This window comes from Dasypus novemcinctus, chromosome X (genome assembly GCF_030445035.2).
Source record: "Dasypus novemcinctus isolate mDasNov1 chromosome X, mDasNov1.1.hap2, whole genome shotgun sequence".
Lineage (NCBI taxonomy): Eukaryota > Metazoa > Chordata > Mammalia > Cingulata > Dasypodidae > Dasypus > Dasypus novemcinctus.
Window position 1 is genome coordinate 179,119,456 of NC_080704.1, and position 18,614 is coordinate 179,138,069.

An 18,614-nucleotide genomic window follows, 5' to 3' on the forward strand; every position below is an offset into this window, starting at 1 on the left:
AAATGTAAATGTAAATCGATTTATAAAGATGGAATTAGATTAGTGGTTATGTAGGGCTGGGGAAGGATAGATTGTGTGGTATGTGAATGTATCTCAATAAAAACTGCTTTTTAAAAAATGGTAACTGTTGAACATTTTGAGGAACTGTCAAAATTCCAATGCCAAAGTAATTTTTAAATCTGTTTTTCTTTACCGGTGTATGATGGACTTGAGTTTAATTTTTCATTTTATACACCCGTATATAAAGATAAAATTTACTGTTAATGGCAATGGGTTTTTTGTTTTTGTTTTCATTTGGGTTGGATCTACTTTTGGTTGGCAAGAACTGTGTTTGTTTCGTTCTTTAAAACATACAAGTTTCTTGAGTCTTCTGAAAACGAGAGGATTAAAAAATCCACTGTCAAGTAAGAGTAGTAAGAGTAAACCTGAAGTTTCTCAACAGGGTCTTTGAGCTGCTTCCATCCCCTCTTAAAGTGCTGTTGCCTTTGTTTACTAGTGCAGAGAAGCCTCCCTGATGTAAGAGAGAGACCTAAACCAGCTCACCCTGGAGGTGGAACAAGTTGTAGCCATTGGGTGAATTCCATTTTGAGATCAAAGCGTCCAGTTCCGAGGAGGTTCGTTCTGTCCCTCTGGTACCAGACTAGACACCTGGGAAAGTAGCTACCTTTACATTCTGTGTACTGTTTGAGTATTTGAAAGTCCCATGGGACAGGGAGAAATGAAAGCTGATGAGAAGTGCCCACGACTGCAGTTGGAATCATATGGACGTGAAGGAAAGTAGGAAAGGTCAGGCTATCACAGGGGGCTCTGGAAGCTTTCTTGGAATTCATTCTGAAGGGGGTGGGGGAACAGACTGGATTCTAATTCAGGTGAGAAGCGCCTTTCAGCTGCTGCTTTCACCTGCCTTTTTTCACCTTTTTTTTTTTAATCTCTGAAAACACAGGCAGTTGATTGCCCCTCTTGAGCTACAGTGGTCTAGCGGGGCGGCACCTACAGTCCATCCCTGTAAGCTGCCGGGAGCCATGGGTAAACTGAGCGCAGAGTCCCCTGGCTGCCTCCTGAGCCGGTCAGCTGGGGTGACTTTAGTTTGCTTTCATTATGAAAATACAGGCAGTGCTAGCCCTCTGGCCCCTCGGGATATAGTGATTTGGCCTGAAAACCAGGTTCCTGCAACTCTAATTTGCTTTAGCTAGAACAGAAGAAAGATTTGATCACATGTTTGAGTTCTAGCAGCCAAATCACTGAAAGATGTTTTATTACTCAAGAGCCATACCTCACAGTGCTTTGTATATATTTAAGATCTTGCAGGCATTTCTGCTTTAGTGGGATATGTGCATTCCTGAAAAAAAGCTTGTGTTCTACAAACAAGAATACAAGTTCTTATGGGAAAACTGGGCTTGGGTAGACCACTTGAACCCTATGTGATTGGGTGACCAGAGCACACTAACGAAACCAGTAACCATTGCAATTTTTAAAAATACTGGAAAAAATACTTTGGTCTCCATTGGCAGTTTCGCCTAGCATCTCTGTCTTTAGCCTTGGACCCCTGGATTTGTGCTCCCTGCCTCACAATGCAGGTCTTTGGGGGCTTTCACTTCCCAACAGAGGAGCTTTTCCTTCAACATTAAAAATTGGATTCTAGGCAGAGTCTTCTTCAGCAGTGAATTTTTTTCATACCAGGGAAATGTCTTTGCACCTTCATTTACACTCACAGCTTCGCCCTATAGAGTGTAGCATTGTACAAAGCATAATGGTTCTTTGAGCCACTAAAAGAAGAAAATTCTGCAGGGTTTCCTGCCTTTTTTTCTTAATGTATTCATGTAACGTCAAAAGCTCTCTCTTTGTTAGAAAGCTGGCCTGTCACTGCTTCAAAATATCACTGTCAGCCAGCACAGTTTCCACATTACACTGATGTTATCTCCCCCCTGTTAAACATGGTTGTTTGGCACTACGTATATATATTTATTAGTATATATATTTCCTTTTGCCCCTGAACCATTTATCATTTGAGAGTTAGTCCCCAGCATCACTATATTTCATTCCTAAATACTTAAACGGGATTTCCTAAAAGCATACATACATACAAGTGTGACATTTAGGAGATTTTCCGATGAGCTCTTTTAGACCCATATGCAGATTCCCCAGGTATCCATTAGCATCCTTTGTTGCCTCTGTAACCCCAGGCTCCAGGCAGAGAGCACGCCCGAATTGCATTCAGTCCGTGTCTCTCTCAGGTCTCCTTTGATCTGGAACTGTGCCCAGCCTTTTGCCTTTTCTTTTTTCTCCCCCCATGACGCAGACTTTTTTAAAGAGCACAGGCCAGTTGCTGTATAGAATGCCCCTCGGTTTGGAATTTTCTGATCGTTTCCTCACGAGTGGATTCAGGTTAGACTCTCTTGCAGGCCACAGCATCGGGGATGCCGCAGCCTTCTCAGCGCATCATGTCAAGAGATGATTTGTTAGTGATGCCCAGATTGCCTACAGAAAAGGACCCTGTACTCTTCCTTCCCTTCCTCTTAAGCCTGCCTCAGGTTCCTTACCTTCTTGCCCTCTCACAGGTGCATTTAAGATGTTTTTATAATGTCTTCTGTAAAACGTTCAATCTAGCATTTTCATTTCAGCCAGAAGGGTTGTCCGCGTACCTGGCTGCCTTTACGCTGCTGCTCATGTGGCCTTTCTAAACCCCGAGCTCCTCCCCTCCTGCCCCATCACTGTAGTACAAGCGCCTACGCTGCCGGGTGTGACACTGAGGCCCTCAGGGATGTGCTCCTTGCTGCCTACCTCCCCCGCTCGTCTCCTGCCATCCCCAGCCCTCCAGTGCCCAACAGACACATCATTCCTTTAGTTACTCATTTCGAACCTGCTCATTTGGGGCACCAAGCTGGGCCCTGGTTGCTAGAAGTTTCTGGTCACTGCCTGCCCAATAGGTATTTGTGTTGTGATCATTCATTCATCCAGCCCTGTGAAGAAGGAACTCACGGTCTATAGGGGTGATAAACCAGCAGTCAGACAGGTACAGCGAGGTATTGTAGGGACACCGCGTGTCTTGGGGGTGGGGAGAGGCATGAGCAGAAAAGGCCTTTGAGAAGTGCTCTCCCCACTGCACCCAGAGAAGTAGGAGTTCTCCAGATGCAGACAGGAAGGCAGTATGCGAGCACACAGAGGTGAAGGGAGCGGGCTCTGGGAGCGGACCCTGGAGCAGCTGGTTATCCAAGGCATCGTCGTCACTTCTCCATCCATGGAGGGCTGCCACAGTGGCTTCAGAGCGGTGGTGGGATGGGAGAGGTCACTGTGCTGCTTGCCTCTGCCCTTCTGGTCTGGCAGGCCCCGAGCCCTCCTGGTCTGCCTGTGGAACTTGGCACCATCCCTTCAGTCCAGCTCAGGCCTTCCTCCTCCAGGAAGCACACAGATGTCCCAGGGAATTATCCCTATCTCTGTTCTTCCACTGTGTCTGGAACAAGATTTTTTTTGGGGGGGGCAGTGGGGAGGGATTTCTGTTATTTCTTTGTTACATACTTGTCCGCTCCCCCCATCAACCAAGCTCTCAAAGGTCTAAGGATGATGTTGTTCAGCTCTGGGTTCCTAGCCTCGGTGCAGGACACAGACAGTGGACAACAAATGAGTGGTGGAAGCATGCATTTGTAGCTAAAAGGTCACGCTGCGACACTGCAAACTGGGAGAGCAAGCTCTTTTCATTAGCCACTGACTGGACAGTGACACTAGACAAGTTCTTTTGTCTAGCTGAACTTCCTTTTTTTTTTTTTTTCCATCTGTAACACGGAAGAATTGAGGGCATGGTTTTCCTGAGGATACTTCTCAACTCTAAATGTAATGAACTGGGAATAAGATGCTTAATTTTCCTTTTCATCATTTGGAGAGTGTGTAAGTGTAAAAGTAGGCTCTGATTAGACTGCAGGGGTCCTTAACCAGAGGTACAAGGACCCCTTAACGGGGCAATGGAAAGATTTCAGAGGATCTGTGAGCTTGAATTGAAATTCAGGAAAAATTCTTGTGGGGACACGTTGGTGCAGGTGTGATATATTTATTAAATAATACACAGTATAGTATGGATTTAGTAAGAGAGCCATGGTTTTCCCAACTGGCAAAGGGGTCCGTGGAACAAAAAAGGCTAAGAACCCCTGAATTAGAGGGAAAATGGAAGGAATGTTTTGTTTCTTTGGGGAAAAAAAAGTGTTTCGCCAAACCCTATAAGCCCCTGAGCTGGTGGAGCTTGGGGGCAGCCTCAGGTCACAGATGAAGGCTCGGCCAAGGGTGTCCGAATATGCAAGGCCACCCTGGGATTGGTGGCAAAATCTCTGACCAAGGCAGAGTCTCTACCAGGGGGAAACTAAGTGAATTACCTGTTTTGTATCTCTTTTAACTCAACCCCATGCCCAAAATAATGGTTTCCAGGCTTTTTGTAGGCTTTTGTTACTTGTTTTTAAATACAGACATAGCAGAAAATAAAATGAAACACCTGCCTGCCCCTCAATGCACAGAATTGAAAAGCACCATATTGTCATTGTCATTTATGCTTTAAGTAGTTTTCATTAAAAGAACTAGAATTTTAGGGATCAAGTGAAAGGAGGCTCCTTTGTTCCCTGTTATCTCTGTTATTCACAGTTGAGGTAGGCCCAAATCAGAGTATGGAAAGCGCCAGGCCTCCCCCCTTTCTTGTGAGGAGCCAAAGAATGGCTTTTCCTCTTCTTGAACTTCTAAATGTCCACAAGGGTGTGTATCTTTCTTACACAAAAGGTAGCCTACAATACACATTTTGACACGTGGCTTTTGCCGCTTGATGATAGGTTCCCTGTAGAAATATTGGTCTGTGGGGCTTTGCCTTGCCCGCTGTCATGGTGGCCCCGTGTTCTGTCGTGGGCTTATTCCAGACGTCCCCCGCGGATGCTTAGTGGACTTGTTGGCAATCTTTTGCTAGTAAAAACAGTGCCGTAGCAAATAATGCCATGTGTGTAGAGTGTTTGGGGAGAAGTCTCTTCAGGTTAGATTTCTAGAAGGGATCTCTGAGGCAGGTGGCTGCGTAGTTGTGTTCATGGTAGCCACAGAGCCCTCTGCAGGGAGGTGTTCCCATGGCAAGATTGTGGCACATATTGAGATGTTGCCTTTCTCTCTCGTGAGTGACATTGAGCGTCTTTCTCTATGTTTAAAGGCCATTTGTGTATCTTTTTTCTGAACTGCCTCTTCATGTCTTTTGCCCAGTTTTCTTTTGATTTGGGGGCTCTCTCTTCTCATATTTCAAGAGCTCTTTCTGCTTCAAGGGGCTTAGCCTTTTTTCTAATGTAATGCGGTCGCCTCCTAGTTGGCTCTCTAGTTTGTTTTCTCCCTAGCCGTCTGCGGGGGTGGGGCGGGGATCCTTTCCAAAAGGAAGGCAGGCAGGTGGATGGAGGCTCGTCCTTCACCCCCACCCGCCAAGAACTGAAACTGTTGCGGTGTCCCATTGCTCTTAGGACAAGGGACTCCTTAATGGAGCCTGCAAAGCCTTGGCGGCCCGGCGGCCCCTACTCAGGCAGCGACACTAGTCGAGAGAGTATGGCCTCCTGACCAGGGCTCACCAAGGTCATGTCCCATTGGGGTGGCCCTTGCTCAGCTTGGGTATTTGATGTGGGCAGAGACACCCCCCCCCCCCCCGACCCAGCCATCACATGCCTGGGTCCTGGGCTCCCCCTACAAGGGAAGAGGGACCCTTCCAGGCTCTTCGGGAAACCCAGGGAATCTGTACAGACTGGATCAAGCTGCGCTGGCTGGTAGCGTAGGCTCTTTGGGATGTGAATCCAGACTGACTGGGACATGACAGAATTGCTCCTCCTTTGAAATGTGGATCAGGACAATAGTTCTGAATCCACTTGCTTTCCTTTCCTCTTCATCCGTCCCCTTTGGTGCATTTGCTGGACAGGGAAACTGAGCCCTCGCCACTGCAGTGTGAGTGCCCATTCTCCAGGGCTCCCTCCCCGCTCCCCAGTGTGAATCGTGGCTAACGGCCAGGGGGCTTTAAAAACCTGAAGATGGCATCGTTTCAAGTTTCCTATTTTCGTCTCAGCCTTGTCATTCTTGGAAACACAACTTCACTAATCCCCGTGCCTTAGACAGGCCTCCAGCATCCTTGCTGGTATTTAAGAGGCAGTCCTTGGGGCTCGTGCTTTGTACTTGACCTCATGGGCTTTAAAATAGTTGGGGAATCCAAAGGAGCCAGACCTTCCCCGTTATTCCACTGTTCTCCTCTGGCTCCAAGATCTCTGGCTTCCATGTTGTGAGCTGTGTGAAGGTGGTGATGCCCATCTGCCCGCAGCTGCAGGCGCTGGACTGCGGGCCTCACCGGAAGGCTCCACACAGCCTTTCTCTTGGCTTGCGCAGCTAGTGCTGCAAGGAACTGGTTGGCCACAGGCCAGGCCTCACTTCCCCTGACCTTCCTTAGGACCTCTTGAGAACTTAAGACTCAGAACTGACAAGTAAAATCTCTTCTGGAACAAGTTAGGACCTACTTCATAGCCAGAGAAGGTCTGATGTGGGCTGTGGGCTGAATCTGTGACTGTAATAAACCACACTGTGGGCCCCACGCTCCCAGATGCAGGGTAAGGGGGCAGTCAGTGCAGTCAGAAAGGGGGCTGGGACAGTCCCTCGTAAGATCTTTTCGCTCGACGGTGACATTCCCTCCAGTGCACACCTGGCCTGAACCGTGGGTCTGGAGAAGCCTGCTGTTCTGGAAAGGCATGTTGTTCTCACTCATATTCCCCAGCTTTCAAGTCATGGCCTTGCTCGGCCTTCTGTGACTTACACAGATTATTTGCGTCCTGTTTTCCAGATGGTGCTGGCCAGGGCGTGCCGTGGCTCTCCCTCGTTGCACAGTCTCCTTGGTATAGATGGCAAGAGACAGTCTCTGGGCCTCAGCCAGCCAATAGGCAGTGACCCGGGGAGACCTGAGCCCTGTGGGGCAGAGGAGCCCTGGGTCTGAGAACTTAGCAAGACAGGAGTGACAGCAGTGGTCTTGCTTTTTCAGAGGAAGGGGCTATTAATGAACGGACTAACCCCTTTCAAGCCGCCACCTCTTCCTCCACCTCTCTCAGCTCAGACGGCAGTGGTGTTGGGTACTTTGTACACTCCAGGGGGTCTTTGACCGTGCTGCCTTCACATGAGTCCTGCTCCCCTCTGGGCTGCTGAGCATCCTGCTCAGGCTCCCATCCCAGGGCCCAGGGCCTCAGGGTGACCTTTTCTGAAATACATGAGAAAGGAGCTGCTTCCGTCAGCAAAAAAGGACAGGGGCATTGGGGTCCTGCAACGGTGGGGGGACTCGTCGTACCAGCAGGCAAGGGGCAGCACCTAACATGCCTTTCTCCTTGTTGCTTCCTTCTTCCACCAAGTCTGTTGTAACAAGAGTGTCTCGTGATAGAGGCAGGCACCGTCTGGGGTGGTTTCTCTTCCTGCACCAAAACGCCGGGCAGCAGCTTCTGGTTGCAGGAGGTAGCCAGTATTTAATACTGGCATCAAGTCTTCTTTCATCCGGTTCTACCGTAGGGATGCCTCTGAGGTGGAGTTACTCCTTGTTAAGACGAAAAAGCTGAAGGCACTCGCTCAGGTCCCTGTTCTGAGCTCAGGTTGGCTGACTCCCAGCCTTCAAGTCCTCCCCACACCACAGCCCTGTGCTGCATGCCATTTCCTGCCAGGAACAGTGGCAGGGCGGGTGCCCCTCAGCAAGTGGTGCTATGCGCAGCACTGGTGCAGCTGGGGCTCGATTTTTTAAAAATTTTTATTGTTTTTACTTTTTATTTGGGAATCCTTTCAAACTTACAGGATTGGGGTATTTTTGTTTTTGTTTTTGAGCACAGATTCTCAATAGGTGTGTTAACAACACATTTGAGAAAACCGAACGGTGCAAAAGCTGCGGGCGTGATGAGAACCTGAGGTCATCTTGAGTGGGCAGCCTCCTTTCCAGCAGTCGAGAGCCTCTGAGCGGTTGTCAAGCCAGAGACTGTCTGGCTCGGCTGCTAAGGCAGCCCCTGCCAAGGCACGGTGCTGAGAGGCTGCCCTGTGCCTTCTGCTCAGAAGTGAACACTGTGGTGCCAGGAGTGGGACCCCGGGTGGGCCATAGTGCACATGGGATTCAGCTGGCTGATGCCACCTTCCAGCCCGCAGCCCCGAGGTTCTGTTTTCCTGGGGCCGGCACTGTGGAGGAGCACCAGGACCTGAGTGAGGCAGGTGGGGGGACTGGCCCCATGCTGGCACGTCCGCAGCCTCCTGTTGCTTGCTCTAGCTGCACGCTGGCCTGTTGTCTTTGATACTTACATACCTGTTTAACACTTCAGGGAAGAGAAGTCAGAAGACCAAGACCTCCAGGGCCTCAAGGATAAGCCCCTGAAGTTTAAGAAGGTGAAGAAGGACAAGAAAGAAGAAAAAGAGGGCAAACATGAGCCTCTCCAGCCGTCTGCCCACCACTCTGCTGAGCCAGCGGAGGCAGGCAAAGCAGAGACGTCAGAGGGGTCGGGCTCTGCCCCAGCTGTGCCAGAAGCTTCTGCCTCCCCCAAACAGCGGCGCTCAATCATTCGTGACCGGGGACCCATGTATGATGATCCCACCCTGCCTGAAGGTTGGACACGAAAACTTAAGCAGAGGAAATCTGGCCGCTCCGCTGGGAAGTATGATGTGTATTTGATCAAGTAAGTATCAGCACCTCCTGCCTCTGCAAGGCAGAGAAGGCTGGGTGGCTGGGGGTTGGGGCCAGGCTCTGAGAAACTGATGGGTTTACATTGGAGTCCCAGCTCTCTCCTGGTCACCAAACTACCTAGTGCATGACTCCACCTGCCAGGGGTGGGTTAAATCATACAGACCACTTACAGGTGCAGCCAGGTATGTTGGACCCAATCGTGCACAGAGGTCACTACCCTGAGTGGGTGGGATGTGCTTGGTGGGGCATAGGTGGGTCTGAACCCCTGCTTTGCCACTTGCCAGCTCTGTGCCCGTGGGCTGGTCCTTCCCACTCTGTTCCTCGAGTCCTCTCTGGAAAGTAGACTTGCAAGAGGGCCCACCAAAGGGAGAATGCAGTGGGGGGTTCCAGGAGAGGCCACCCGGGAGGCCCTGAGAACAGTGCCTGGCACTCAGGCTGGGCTCAGCATGCACCCGTCACTATCGGAAACAATGCCCAGGTTCAGGGTGCTGCTGCTCTGAAGGACGCAAGGTCCCGGCCAGCCCAGAGGCCTGCTGAGCCTTCCCACCCACAGCAGCCCTCTCCTCGCTGTGCCGCAACCACGGCCTGGCTGGGAAGGCAAGCTGGGGCCCCTGGAGTTCCTGCCATTTCCCGGCGGAGGACATTGACCTGCGGGGCTTTTCTCGAAACCATCTAACTGCCCTATCTTCCTGGGAGAGTCAGTCTGGGGCTTGGAACCCAAGAGAAACGACCCGACATGCTAAGTCCATTCTGATTTTGTTTTGCTCTGTGAATCCATCTCAGGAAAGGTGTGCCCTCTAGCAGGGCCTCTGAGAAGAGAGCGAGAAACAGGCTCACTGTGCCTTTCCAGCTCTCTGTTTTGAACTGGTTCCTTTTTGGCCCACCACCTGGGCATTTTCTATTGAAACAAGTGGCTTTCAGAGTACGCGATTCAGCGGAGTAGTCAGTAAGCACATTTTGGTCATGCCCCTCTAAATGATCGAGAAAAGTTTCTTAAAGAAGAAATGGAAACACATTGTTTAGCAGTTCTCCGAGGGTATGTGCGTGTAGTCTCATTTAATTCCAGCATCTCCAGGAATAGTGGGGAGAGCAGCACCCTACTGACAGATGAGGAGACAGATTCCCAGAGAGGTTAAGCGATATACCCTAGTCAGACAGGAATATTCCAGCAGTGGATCAGGCATAGGACAAAGTTAGCAGAATGCACCCCAGCCTGACTGCTAGCCAGGGTCCCACGGTCCCCGCCATGCCAGGTGTGACCCCTTTGGTTGCTGGATCGTGGCAAGGCCCCACGGGTGCCCGAGGAGTCGTCTTGGTGGTGGGGGTGTACCGGGGTGGGGTGAGGATCAGGGCAACCGCTGTGGAGCAGCCAGCCCCGAGCTGTCCCAGCCCTCAGCAGGCCGTGCAGGCGGCACCAGGCATCCTGCAGACCGCCTCTTCAGCATCCTTCCGGGCTTTGTTCTTCGCTCCCAAGCCGTGTTGCGTCCCGTGTAACCTTTTCTGTGGCCTCATGTCTTTAGGTCATTTGGGCTCTTCTTAGATGTGACTCTGGTTTGCGAGTCAGGTTGGGAATCTCAATTGAAGAATGAATGTCTTCTGCTTTCCCCCATCTCTGAGATTTCTATGCAGAGCTTCTAATCATTCTTTGTGTCTCTCCGTTTCCCCCCACAGTCCCCAGGGAAAAGCCTTTCGCTCTAAAGTGGAGTTAATTGCATACTTCGAAAAGGTAGGCGACACCTCCCTGGACCCTAATGATTTTGACTTCACGGTAACTGGGAGAGGGAGCCCCTCCCGGCGAGAGCAGAAACCACCTAAGAAGCCCAAATCTCCCAAAGCTCCAGGAACTGGCAGAGGTCGGGGACGGCCCAAAGGGAGCGGCACCGCGAGACCCAAGGCAGCAGCGTCTGAGGGCGTGCAGGTGAAGAGGGTCATGGAGAAAAGTCCTGGCAAGCTCCTGGTCAAGATGCCTTTTCAAGCTTCGCCCGGGGGCAAGGCTGAAGGGGGCGGGGCTACCACATCCGCCCAGGTCATGGTCATCAAGCGCCCTGGCCGGAAGCGAAAAGCAGAGGCTGACCCTCAGGCCATTCCCAAGAAGCGCGGCCGGAAGCCTGGGAGTGTGGTGGCGGCGGCTGCCGCTGAGGCCAAGAAGAAGGCTGTGAAGGAGTCTTCTATCAGGTCCGTGCAGGAGACCGTGCTCCCCATCAAGAAGCGCAAGACCCGGGAAGCCGTCAGCATTGAGGTCAAAGAGGTGGTGAAGCCCCTGCTGGTGTCTGCCATTGGGGAGAAGAGTGGGAGAGGACTGAAGACCTGCAGAAGCCCCGGGCGGAAAAGCAAAGAGAGCAGCCCCAAGGGGCGCAGCAGCACCTCCTCACCCCCCAAGAAGGAGCACCACCACCACCACCACCACTCAGAGTCTCCCAAGGCCCCCGGGCCGCCGCCCCCGCCCCCGCCCCCACCCCCGCCTGAGAGCTCCAAGGACCCCAGAAGCTCCCCGGAGCCTCAGGACTTAAGCAGCAGCATTTGCCAAGAGGAGAAGATGCCGAGAGGGGCCTCGCTGGAGAGTGATGGCTGCACCCAGGAACCAGCTAAGACTCAGCCCGCAGTTGCTCCTGCCGCCACGGCCGCAGAAAAGTACAAACACCGAGGGGAGGGAGACCGCAAAGACATTGTTTCATCCTCCATGCCGAGGCCAAACAGAGAGGAGCCTGTGGACAGCCGGACGCCCGTGACAGAGAGAGTTAGCTGACTTTAAACAGAGTGGATTGAAAAAGCAAACCAACAAGAATAAAGGCAGCTGTTGTCTCTTCTCCTTATGGGTAGGGCTCTGACAAAGCTTCCCGATTAACTGAAATAAAAAATATTTTTTTTTCTTTCAGTAAACTTAGAGTTTCGTGGCTTCAGGGTGGGAGTAGTTGGAGCACTTGGGATGTTTTTCTTACCGACAAGCACAGTCAGGTTGAAGACCTAACCAGGGCCAGAAGTAGCTTTGCACTTTTCTAAAATAGGCTCCTTCAACAAGGCTTGCTGCAGATACTACTGACCAGACAAGCTGTTTATCAGGCTTCTTAGGATACGCCTGCACCTCCCCTCCCACCCGACCCTTTTTTCCCCCTGCGGGGCAAGAGTGGCCCAGCTGCTGTTGGTCATTAGGGACAAAGAGCAGCTTAGCAAACACTCCCGATTACCGTGCCATCGGTGCCCCCCCCCATCTCGGCTCCGCCCCACGCCCCCCACCTCCCCCATTCCCACCCATGTTGGGACCAGGAGGTGTGAGGCAGGAGAGACAGTTGGATTCTTTAGAAAAGAAGATGGCAAGTGGCTGCAGCCCACGTGATGCCACCCCTGGTCCGAGTCTGGTCCCACACCAGCCCTGATCAGAACTCCACGAGGACATTTAGCAGGGCAGCCGAGCAGATCCTGCTCACTCCAGTTCTGGCCTGGCTAGGAAGGCGGCGTCTTCTGCACTGCTGGGTGTAGACTGACCTGAGCCAGAGGAGAGGATGGCTGAGGGTGAGGTGCCATTGTCCATTCTCAAGGGACAATTTCCAGTGGGTGGCACTAGAGCGAGAGAGAGAGAGAGGTCATGGAGACAGCAGGAGGAGGACGCGGCAGGCTGGCCCGGGGTTGGGAACGGGCCAAGGTCAGTGGGGCAAGAGGGATTCCCAGCCCCTCCAAGCTCAAAGCAGTCTCTGACTGGGAGTTAGGGGCTTTAGTGGATGGGGGGAGGGGGGAGGAAAGGAAAAGGTTCCTTCAATTATTTTCCAATTCTACTACTTTAGGGACAGCTTAGAATTATTTGCACTATCAAGTCTTCATGTTCCCACTTCAAAACAAACAGATGCTCGGAGAGCAAAGCGGCTTGAGCGGGGTAACACTCTGTCACTCAAGCCACCAGAAGTGACGGGCGTCAGAACTACCTGTATTTGTATATATCTGCGCTTGTTTTAAAGTGGGATTAGCACATGGGGTTCCCACGAAGCTTCGAAACTCTAAGTGTTTGCTGCAATTTTATAAGGACTTCCTGATTGTTTTTTCTTCTCCTTCCATTTCTTTCTTCCTTTCGTTTCATCCTTTTATTTCTTCCCTCTCCTCCTCCCTTCTCTTCCATCCTTTCTGTTCCAGGCAGCCACAGTGCCCAGCAGTTCCCTGAGCTAACGTCTGTCAGCTCGCAGCCTGTAGACATCCCCCGCCCCTCTGCCTCCACTCGGCCTGTCCCAGCCCCACTCTGCCCCGAGCCCTAAGGAAGCCAGGTCCTCGGCATCGCTTCTGGCCACAGTACCACAAGGCCTCTCTGCAAAGAGCGAGAGCGTGGCAGGGTTCGTTCACCTAGGTGGACCTTTCTTCCCCAGTGAAAAGAAAGGGAAATCCATTTCAAACCCAAAACAACAAGCCTTCGAGCCTTCACCTCCAGAGAAGCAGGAGGGAGAAATTGGGCAGATTTGGTAAGCCGAAGGATGTGTCGAGGCTCCCCGGGCCCCCCTGAGGCGCTTACATGGGCTCCAGCCTGGCCTCCGGGAACCACCCTTGCCCAGCCCCTCCTCTGATCCCTGGGGTCCCTGGCAGTACAGGGTTGGCACCAGCTGCTTCGCCCCAGCCCCTCTTCTCCTCTGCCCAGGGATTTCTTTTCTGATGGAATTGTCTCCGTTCTGCTCACCGGAGCCTGGGCGGGGCCAGTCCATCACACTTTTCCGTATCTTGTCCGTTGGTGTGGTGTTGGGGGGGGGATCAGTAGGCCTGGTGTGGGGTTTTAATTTATAAGGTTTAATTTGGGTTCCTGTCTTTTTAAACTTTTGTCAGGAAGTCCTTATTTAGCTGCATATCCTCATCATATTGGTATAGCCTTTTCTGTGTTTACAGAGATGTCTCTTATATCTAAATCTGTCCAACTGAGAAGTACCTTATCAAAGTAGCAAAATGAGACAGCAGTCTTATGCTTCCAGAAACACCCACAAGCACGTCACATGTGAGCTGCTGCGATGAACTGTCAAATGTGTGTTGTCTTGTGTATTTCAGTTCTTGTCCTCCGGCTTCTCTATTATGGTGTAATCATGAAGGAGTGAAACATCCTAGAAACCGTATAGCACTTCCTTGCCAGTCTCTAGTGGTCAGGAACCATAGTTGACAGTTCCAATCAGTAGCTTAAGAAAATACAGTGTTTGTCTCTTCTGGAATGGTTAGAAGCAAGGGAGTTTGCCCCATTCTGTTTGTATAGTCCTAGCTGGCCTTTTTAGCATATCTGTATCCATTTCCTTACGCTGTAAGAGCAAGTACCGCAGCGAAACTCCTGTCGGCCCTGGCCCGCACACCCACACTGCTGCGGACTTGCCAGCTTCCCTGCTGACTCCTCCCCATGAAGGGAAGTGGGCGGGCCGAGGCGGGCAAGGGCCCCTTTTAGCTCCTCTTCCTCTGGGGAAAAAAGGCTCCTGACCTCCGAAGTAGCCTCACTCTAGACTTTCGTGGCCCTCCAACTCCTGGCACCTCCAAAGGACACAGACCCTCGTGGGCGTGGCGTCCGGCCAGTCTGCAGAGATACCGTTTGTCACTGGGAAGAACTTGCTGTTGGCGGGTTTGGCTTTCACCCATCGCCCGTGGCCTGCCCAGGGCAGTGTGGCTCCGGGGACCACTGTCAGCAGGTGGCAGTCAAAGGCCCCTCCCCGTTGGATTGGTACCTCCTGTCCCCGGGTCAGGGAGTGTGGGCCTGCTGGGCCACCGGTGGCTCTCGACATGCTTCCTTTGTGGGCTCTTCGGGCATCCGTAGGTGAGAACACAGCATTTCAAGTGCGGCTTCTCTGGGTCGGCTCCGACCTGCGGTTCCGCTGCTCCCCCAGCCATGGCCCTTTGAATTGCAGAGCTGCAGGTGGGACCACAGGCTCCCTAGGGTTTTCTCTCTCTCTCTCCCCCTTTTTCCATCATTCCCTCTTCTTCCCCCAAAGACAGGCCTCATGAGCCGGTTGCCTTTAAGCAGGCAGCCGTGGTGTTTTTGTCACCCTGGAAGGCAGGGTCCCTGTCTCTCTGGGGCACCTAGCAGCCCGAGTCCCCAGCTGAGGACGGCCCCTGTGACTGCCCCAGCCTTGGGGGTCAGGTCGACGGGAGGTTGGGAAGGCCTAAGCCATGGGATTCCCAGCAGCTGTGTCCGGCCCAGTTTCATGGTGTGACCTCGATTGTGTGTGTACTTGAACACGACGACGAGTGGGGGCATCTGTTAGTGAACATGGGAAGAAGACAGGAGTTGCCCAACAGCTTGCAGATACCCGTGGGGCTCGGTCACCTGGCGGTCTCATTCAGTCTCCCGTACCCCCGTTCTAGTTGTTAGTTACTACCTCCTCTCCCAACCAAAAACTCTTGTGTCCTCAAACTCCCCCCAGGTCCACCCTGCCCAGCCCCTTGCACGGGTGGGCTCGTAATAATCAGTGGGCTCGCCAGCCTTGAGGCGGTGGTGGCGAACGGGGGAGACGTGGCCGCAGCCAGGAGCAGTCCTGCTGCCTCCTGCTGCCTCCTGCCACCGCCGTACTCCCGCATGGAAGGTGCAGGGCGCTCGTTGAGGCGAGGCCGCCTCACCCCGTCCGTCCCTGCCGAACCAGCCAAGGGCCCTCGGCCTTCTCCGTGGTGGAAGCAGAGCCGCATCAGCTCCCTGCCAGTCCAGAGCCGTGATTGCGGGGAGTTTGCCGCTGGCCAGGGCCAGCACCCTGCTCCTGATCCCAAGGCCGGCCTGTTTGGTGGCATCGTTCCAGGCGAGCAGCCCTGAAAGGTGGCCTGCTCCTCTGCCTCGTTGGTCACTACTGTGATAACATGAAAGAAAGGCTTGACCCGGAAACAAACTGCCATGTTTGGTGGGAAAAGGGGTTTCCTTAACTGACAGTACCTCTGATTTTTAAATAACTTTCAATAAGTGGCTCACACCTAGGAAAGAAGAAAAGGGTCTGGGCTAAAGCCACCAGGCAGGACCAGCTGGCTCTCCTTTAGCCCAAGCAGAGATGGCAGTCGGAATCAGTGCCCACCGCCCTGGCCGGCGGCCCCTTGCCCCCTTCTCTGTAGCATTCCAGCCAGGCTCTTGGGCTGACTGGGCTGGGGGTAGGGGGTGCTCTCAGGGGCCTGGTCTGGGAGAAGACCTTTGTGCATCAATTCTTAGCCTTTGTTGCCCCGAGTGGTTGCCTGATTCGAGTTTAAACCCCCAGAATCTAGGACAAATGGCCTCGGCATGCGGAAGCGGGCTGTCCCCAGAGTCCACCGTGGAAGTCTGCAGAGCGAGTCCCCAGGCTCCCGCCCACAGGAAGGCACACGCAGCAGCAGCCCCGCATCCACCCTGCGCCCTGCCACGTCTTGTCCCTGTTCGGTCATTCCGCGCTCTCTGAGAGGGCCCCACCTCACGCTGTTCCTTAGCGAACCAGCCATGCTGATGGGGCGTGTTGATTTTCTCCATTTTTGAGTTCCTCCTCGAGATACTGTATCAATCTTTAGAAAAGGCATTGTCTATTATAAATCGCTAGGATACTGCCTCCTCCAGGGTCTATAATTACATGCTAAAGGAGAAAAAGTGAACACTGAAACCAGTTCCCGACAATTTAGAAGGAAAACCTCGAAAACACTTGGCTGAGAAGGATATTTTGATGTTTCTGAATGAATAAGAGCAAACTTTGGCAAAAACGCTGATCTAGAGATACTTAAGAGCTTAGCCCGAGAGGTCTGGTGAGCACTGCAGGCAGACCAGCCCGGAGCCTCCGGTGGCTCCCGGGGCCCTGGAGGAAAGGGCCACCCTAGGCACTCGGTGGTTACCCCAGGGAGACGCTTCTGACCGGGTCTTGGGTGGGCTGAGGAGGCCCGCGCCTGCCTGCTGCCAGGGCCGCAAGTCAGCAGGGCACGCTACCTTCTCACCCCCCTCTACCACCCCGTCTCTTGCCCTTTCCTCATCGGAGCTACTGGGCAAAGCTTGAGTTCGAAGGAAGGCCCAGGGAAACTAGGAAGGAGGGGTGGCACCTGCCCGGCCCTTGTCCCTGCCGGCCTTTGTCCCGTCCCCTGGGCGCACTCAGTCACGCCCAGCCCGGGTGCAGTCCTCCCGCCCCCCCCCCCCCCCCCCCCCCCGCTCCCCGTGGGGGCTGAGGGCCCAGAGCGTCCTATCCGGCAGGGACAGGCGTGTGGGTGCGGCGCGGTGCTGGGCGGCGGGTGAGCCCTCGCCTCGCCCAGTGGCCTCAGTGCCTGCAGCCGGCCGGCCCTGTCGGGAGGGAGGGCAGCCCGGCCGGGCACAGGCACGCGCAGAGCAGAGGCGCTGGCGCTGGCGGCTGGGCACACCGCCTTTGAGCTCAAGGCCCCCTCGGGAACTCGGGAAGCCTCCCCCTCTCACCTCCCCTTCTCCTAGGTCCTGCCCGGCAGTGAGCACAAACGCGGTGGACTGGACGCTCCAGAGGCTCGCTTCCTGCCCACTCGGTAGCCCCTCCGTGCAGTGTGTGTGCGTGTGTGTGTCCGGTGAACAAGCCGTTTTCCTGGTGACCCTGCCCAGACCCAGTAACTTAGAGACTCTGTGCATAGGCCTGCTTTTTCTCCTCCCTCCTGGGGTTTTGTTGGGCTTTTCAGTTTTGCTTTTTGTTTTCCTGTCCTTTTCATTTAATGCACCAACTAGACACAAAAAGCGGTTGAATTTTTATATATATATATCTGTATACTGCACAATTATAAACTCATTTTGCTTGTGGCTCCACACAGAAAAAGAGACCTGTTAAAATTATACCTGTTGCTTAATTACAATATTTCTGATAACCATAGCATAGGACAAGGGGAAATAAAAGACAAAAAAAAAACAAAAAAATGACAACTCTGTCTGCTGGTCACTTCTTCTGTCCAAGCAGATCCAGTGCCGCTCGTTCCTTTCAAAGGCTTCCTGGTGCCCAGCGCCAGGCAGGCTGCAAGCATCGCCCAGGCTCCTGTGCTTGCGAGAGGCGTCCCTAGATTTGTGGCGCAGGGCAGGCCACCTGAGCGGGTAGGTCCAAGGGCGTTCCCCTGACTGGCAAAGGCCGAGCGGAGTCAGCCCAGTCCTTCCCCGGGAACCGGCGATGCCCGAGTGAAGCGACGTCCCAGCGGGCGCCCCTCCGAGGCGGGCTCGAAGCGTGTCCTCCCTCCCGCTGTGCCGAGGGCCGTGACCTTTCCGAGTCTGGGGGAAGGAGGGTAATGGGAAGGCCTCTCCCGTCCTCGGAACCTGTAGAGCCCCAGGGACTCCAGAACCACATGCAGGGAGCCCAGCGTGTCCCCTCCGGGAATTCCAGAAGACTCCGGAAGCATCCCTTCCTCTTCTTCCACATCCTACGAGTAATTGCATTTGCTTTGTAATTCTTAATGAGCAATATCAGCTAGAGAGTTTAGCTGTAACAGTTCTTTCTGATCATTTTTTTTAAGTAATTAAAAACACCAAAAAAATAATAATTCAGAAACTTGTTCTTCCAAAGCAGAGAGCATTATAATCACCAGGGCCAAGAGCTTCATCCCTGCGTCATTGCTTGTTCCGAGGCCTGAATCCAAAAGACAGACGGGTCTTGGGCCCTTTGGGTGGCCGGGCTACCCTGGGGACCCTCGAGAGACCCTGGGCCGGAGAGCCCTCCGGGCCGACGTCCGGTGGCGCCCACCAGCGTGCGTGCAGTCTGAGCCCAGGGCCGGGGCAGTCTTTCTCGGGCAGCCCGGGCTGGCGGGGAGAGAGGAGGCCAGGAGGCCTCTGCCGCTAACAGGTGGGTGTCTGCAGGTGTGTGGTGCTCCGAAAAGGAGGTGGGCACCCGAGCTAGCCGCCCCCTTGAGCTCTAGCCCCGCCTGGATGGAAAGGTTCCATGTTTCTGGGGAGACGACAGTGGAGAGCAGGGGCGGGCGCAGCCCCTGAAGCCTGCTCCTCTCCTTGCGGTCGAGCCCTCCTTTTTCCGTTTGAGTTTCTTACCGCTTCAATCAATCCCAGCGCTCGAGAGTC

At 53.4% G+C, this 18,614-nt stretch overlaps 1 protein-coding gene across 2 annotated transcripts in view; it reads left to right on the top strand.

Annotated features, from left to right (window-relative positions):
- MECP2 (methyl-CpG binding protein 2) overlaps window positions 1-17,474 on the top strand; it is a 70,235-nt gene extending 52,761 nt beyond the window's left edge. For both annotated transcript variants that reach the window (XM_071213194.1, XM_058291012.1), the window contains 2 exons: window positions 8,316-8,666; window positions 10,346-17,474. In XM_071213194.1, the coding sequence (XP_071069295.1) occupies window positions 8,316-8,666; window positions 10,346-11,420 (1,426 nt within the window). In that variant the 3' untranslated portion in view covers window positions 11,421-17,474. The remainder of the gene's footprint in view (window positions 1-8,315; window positions 8,667-10,345) is intronic.
- Window positions 17,475-18,614: the final 1,140 nt, after the last annotated feature.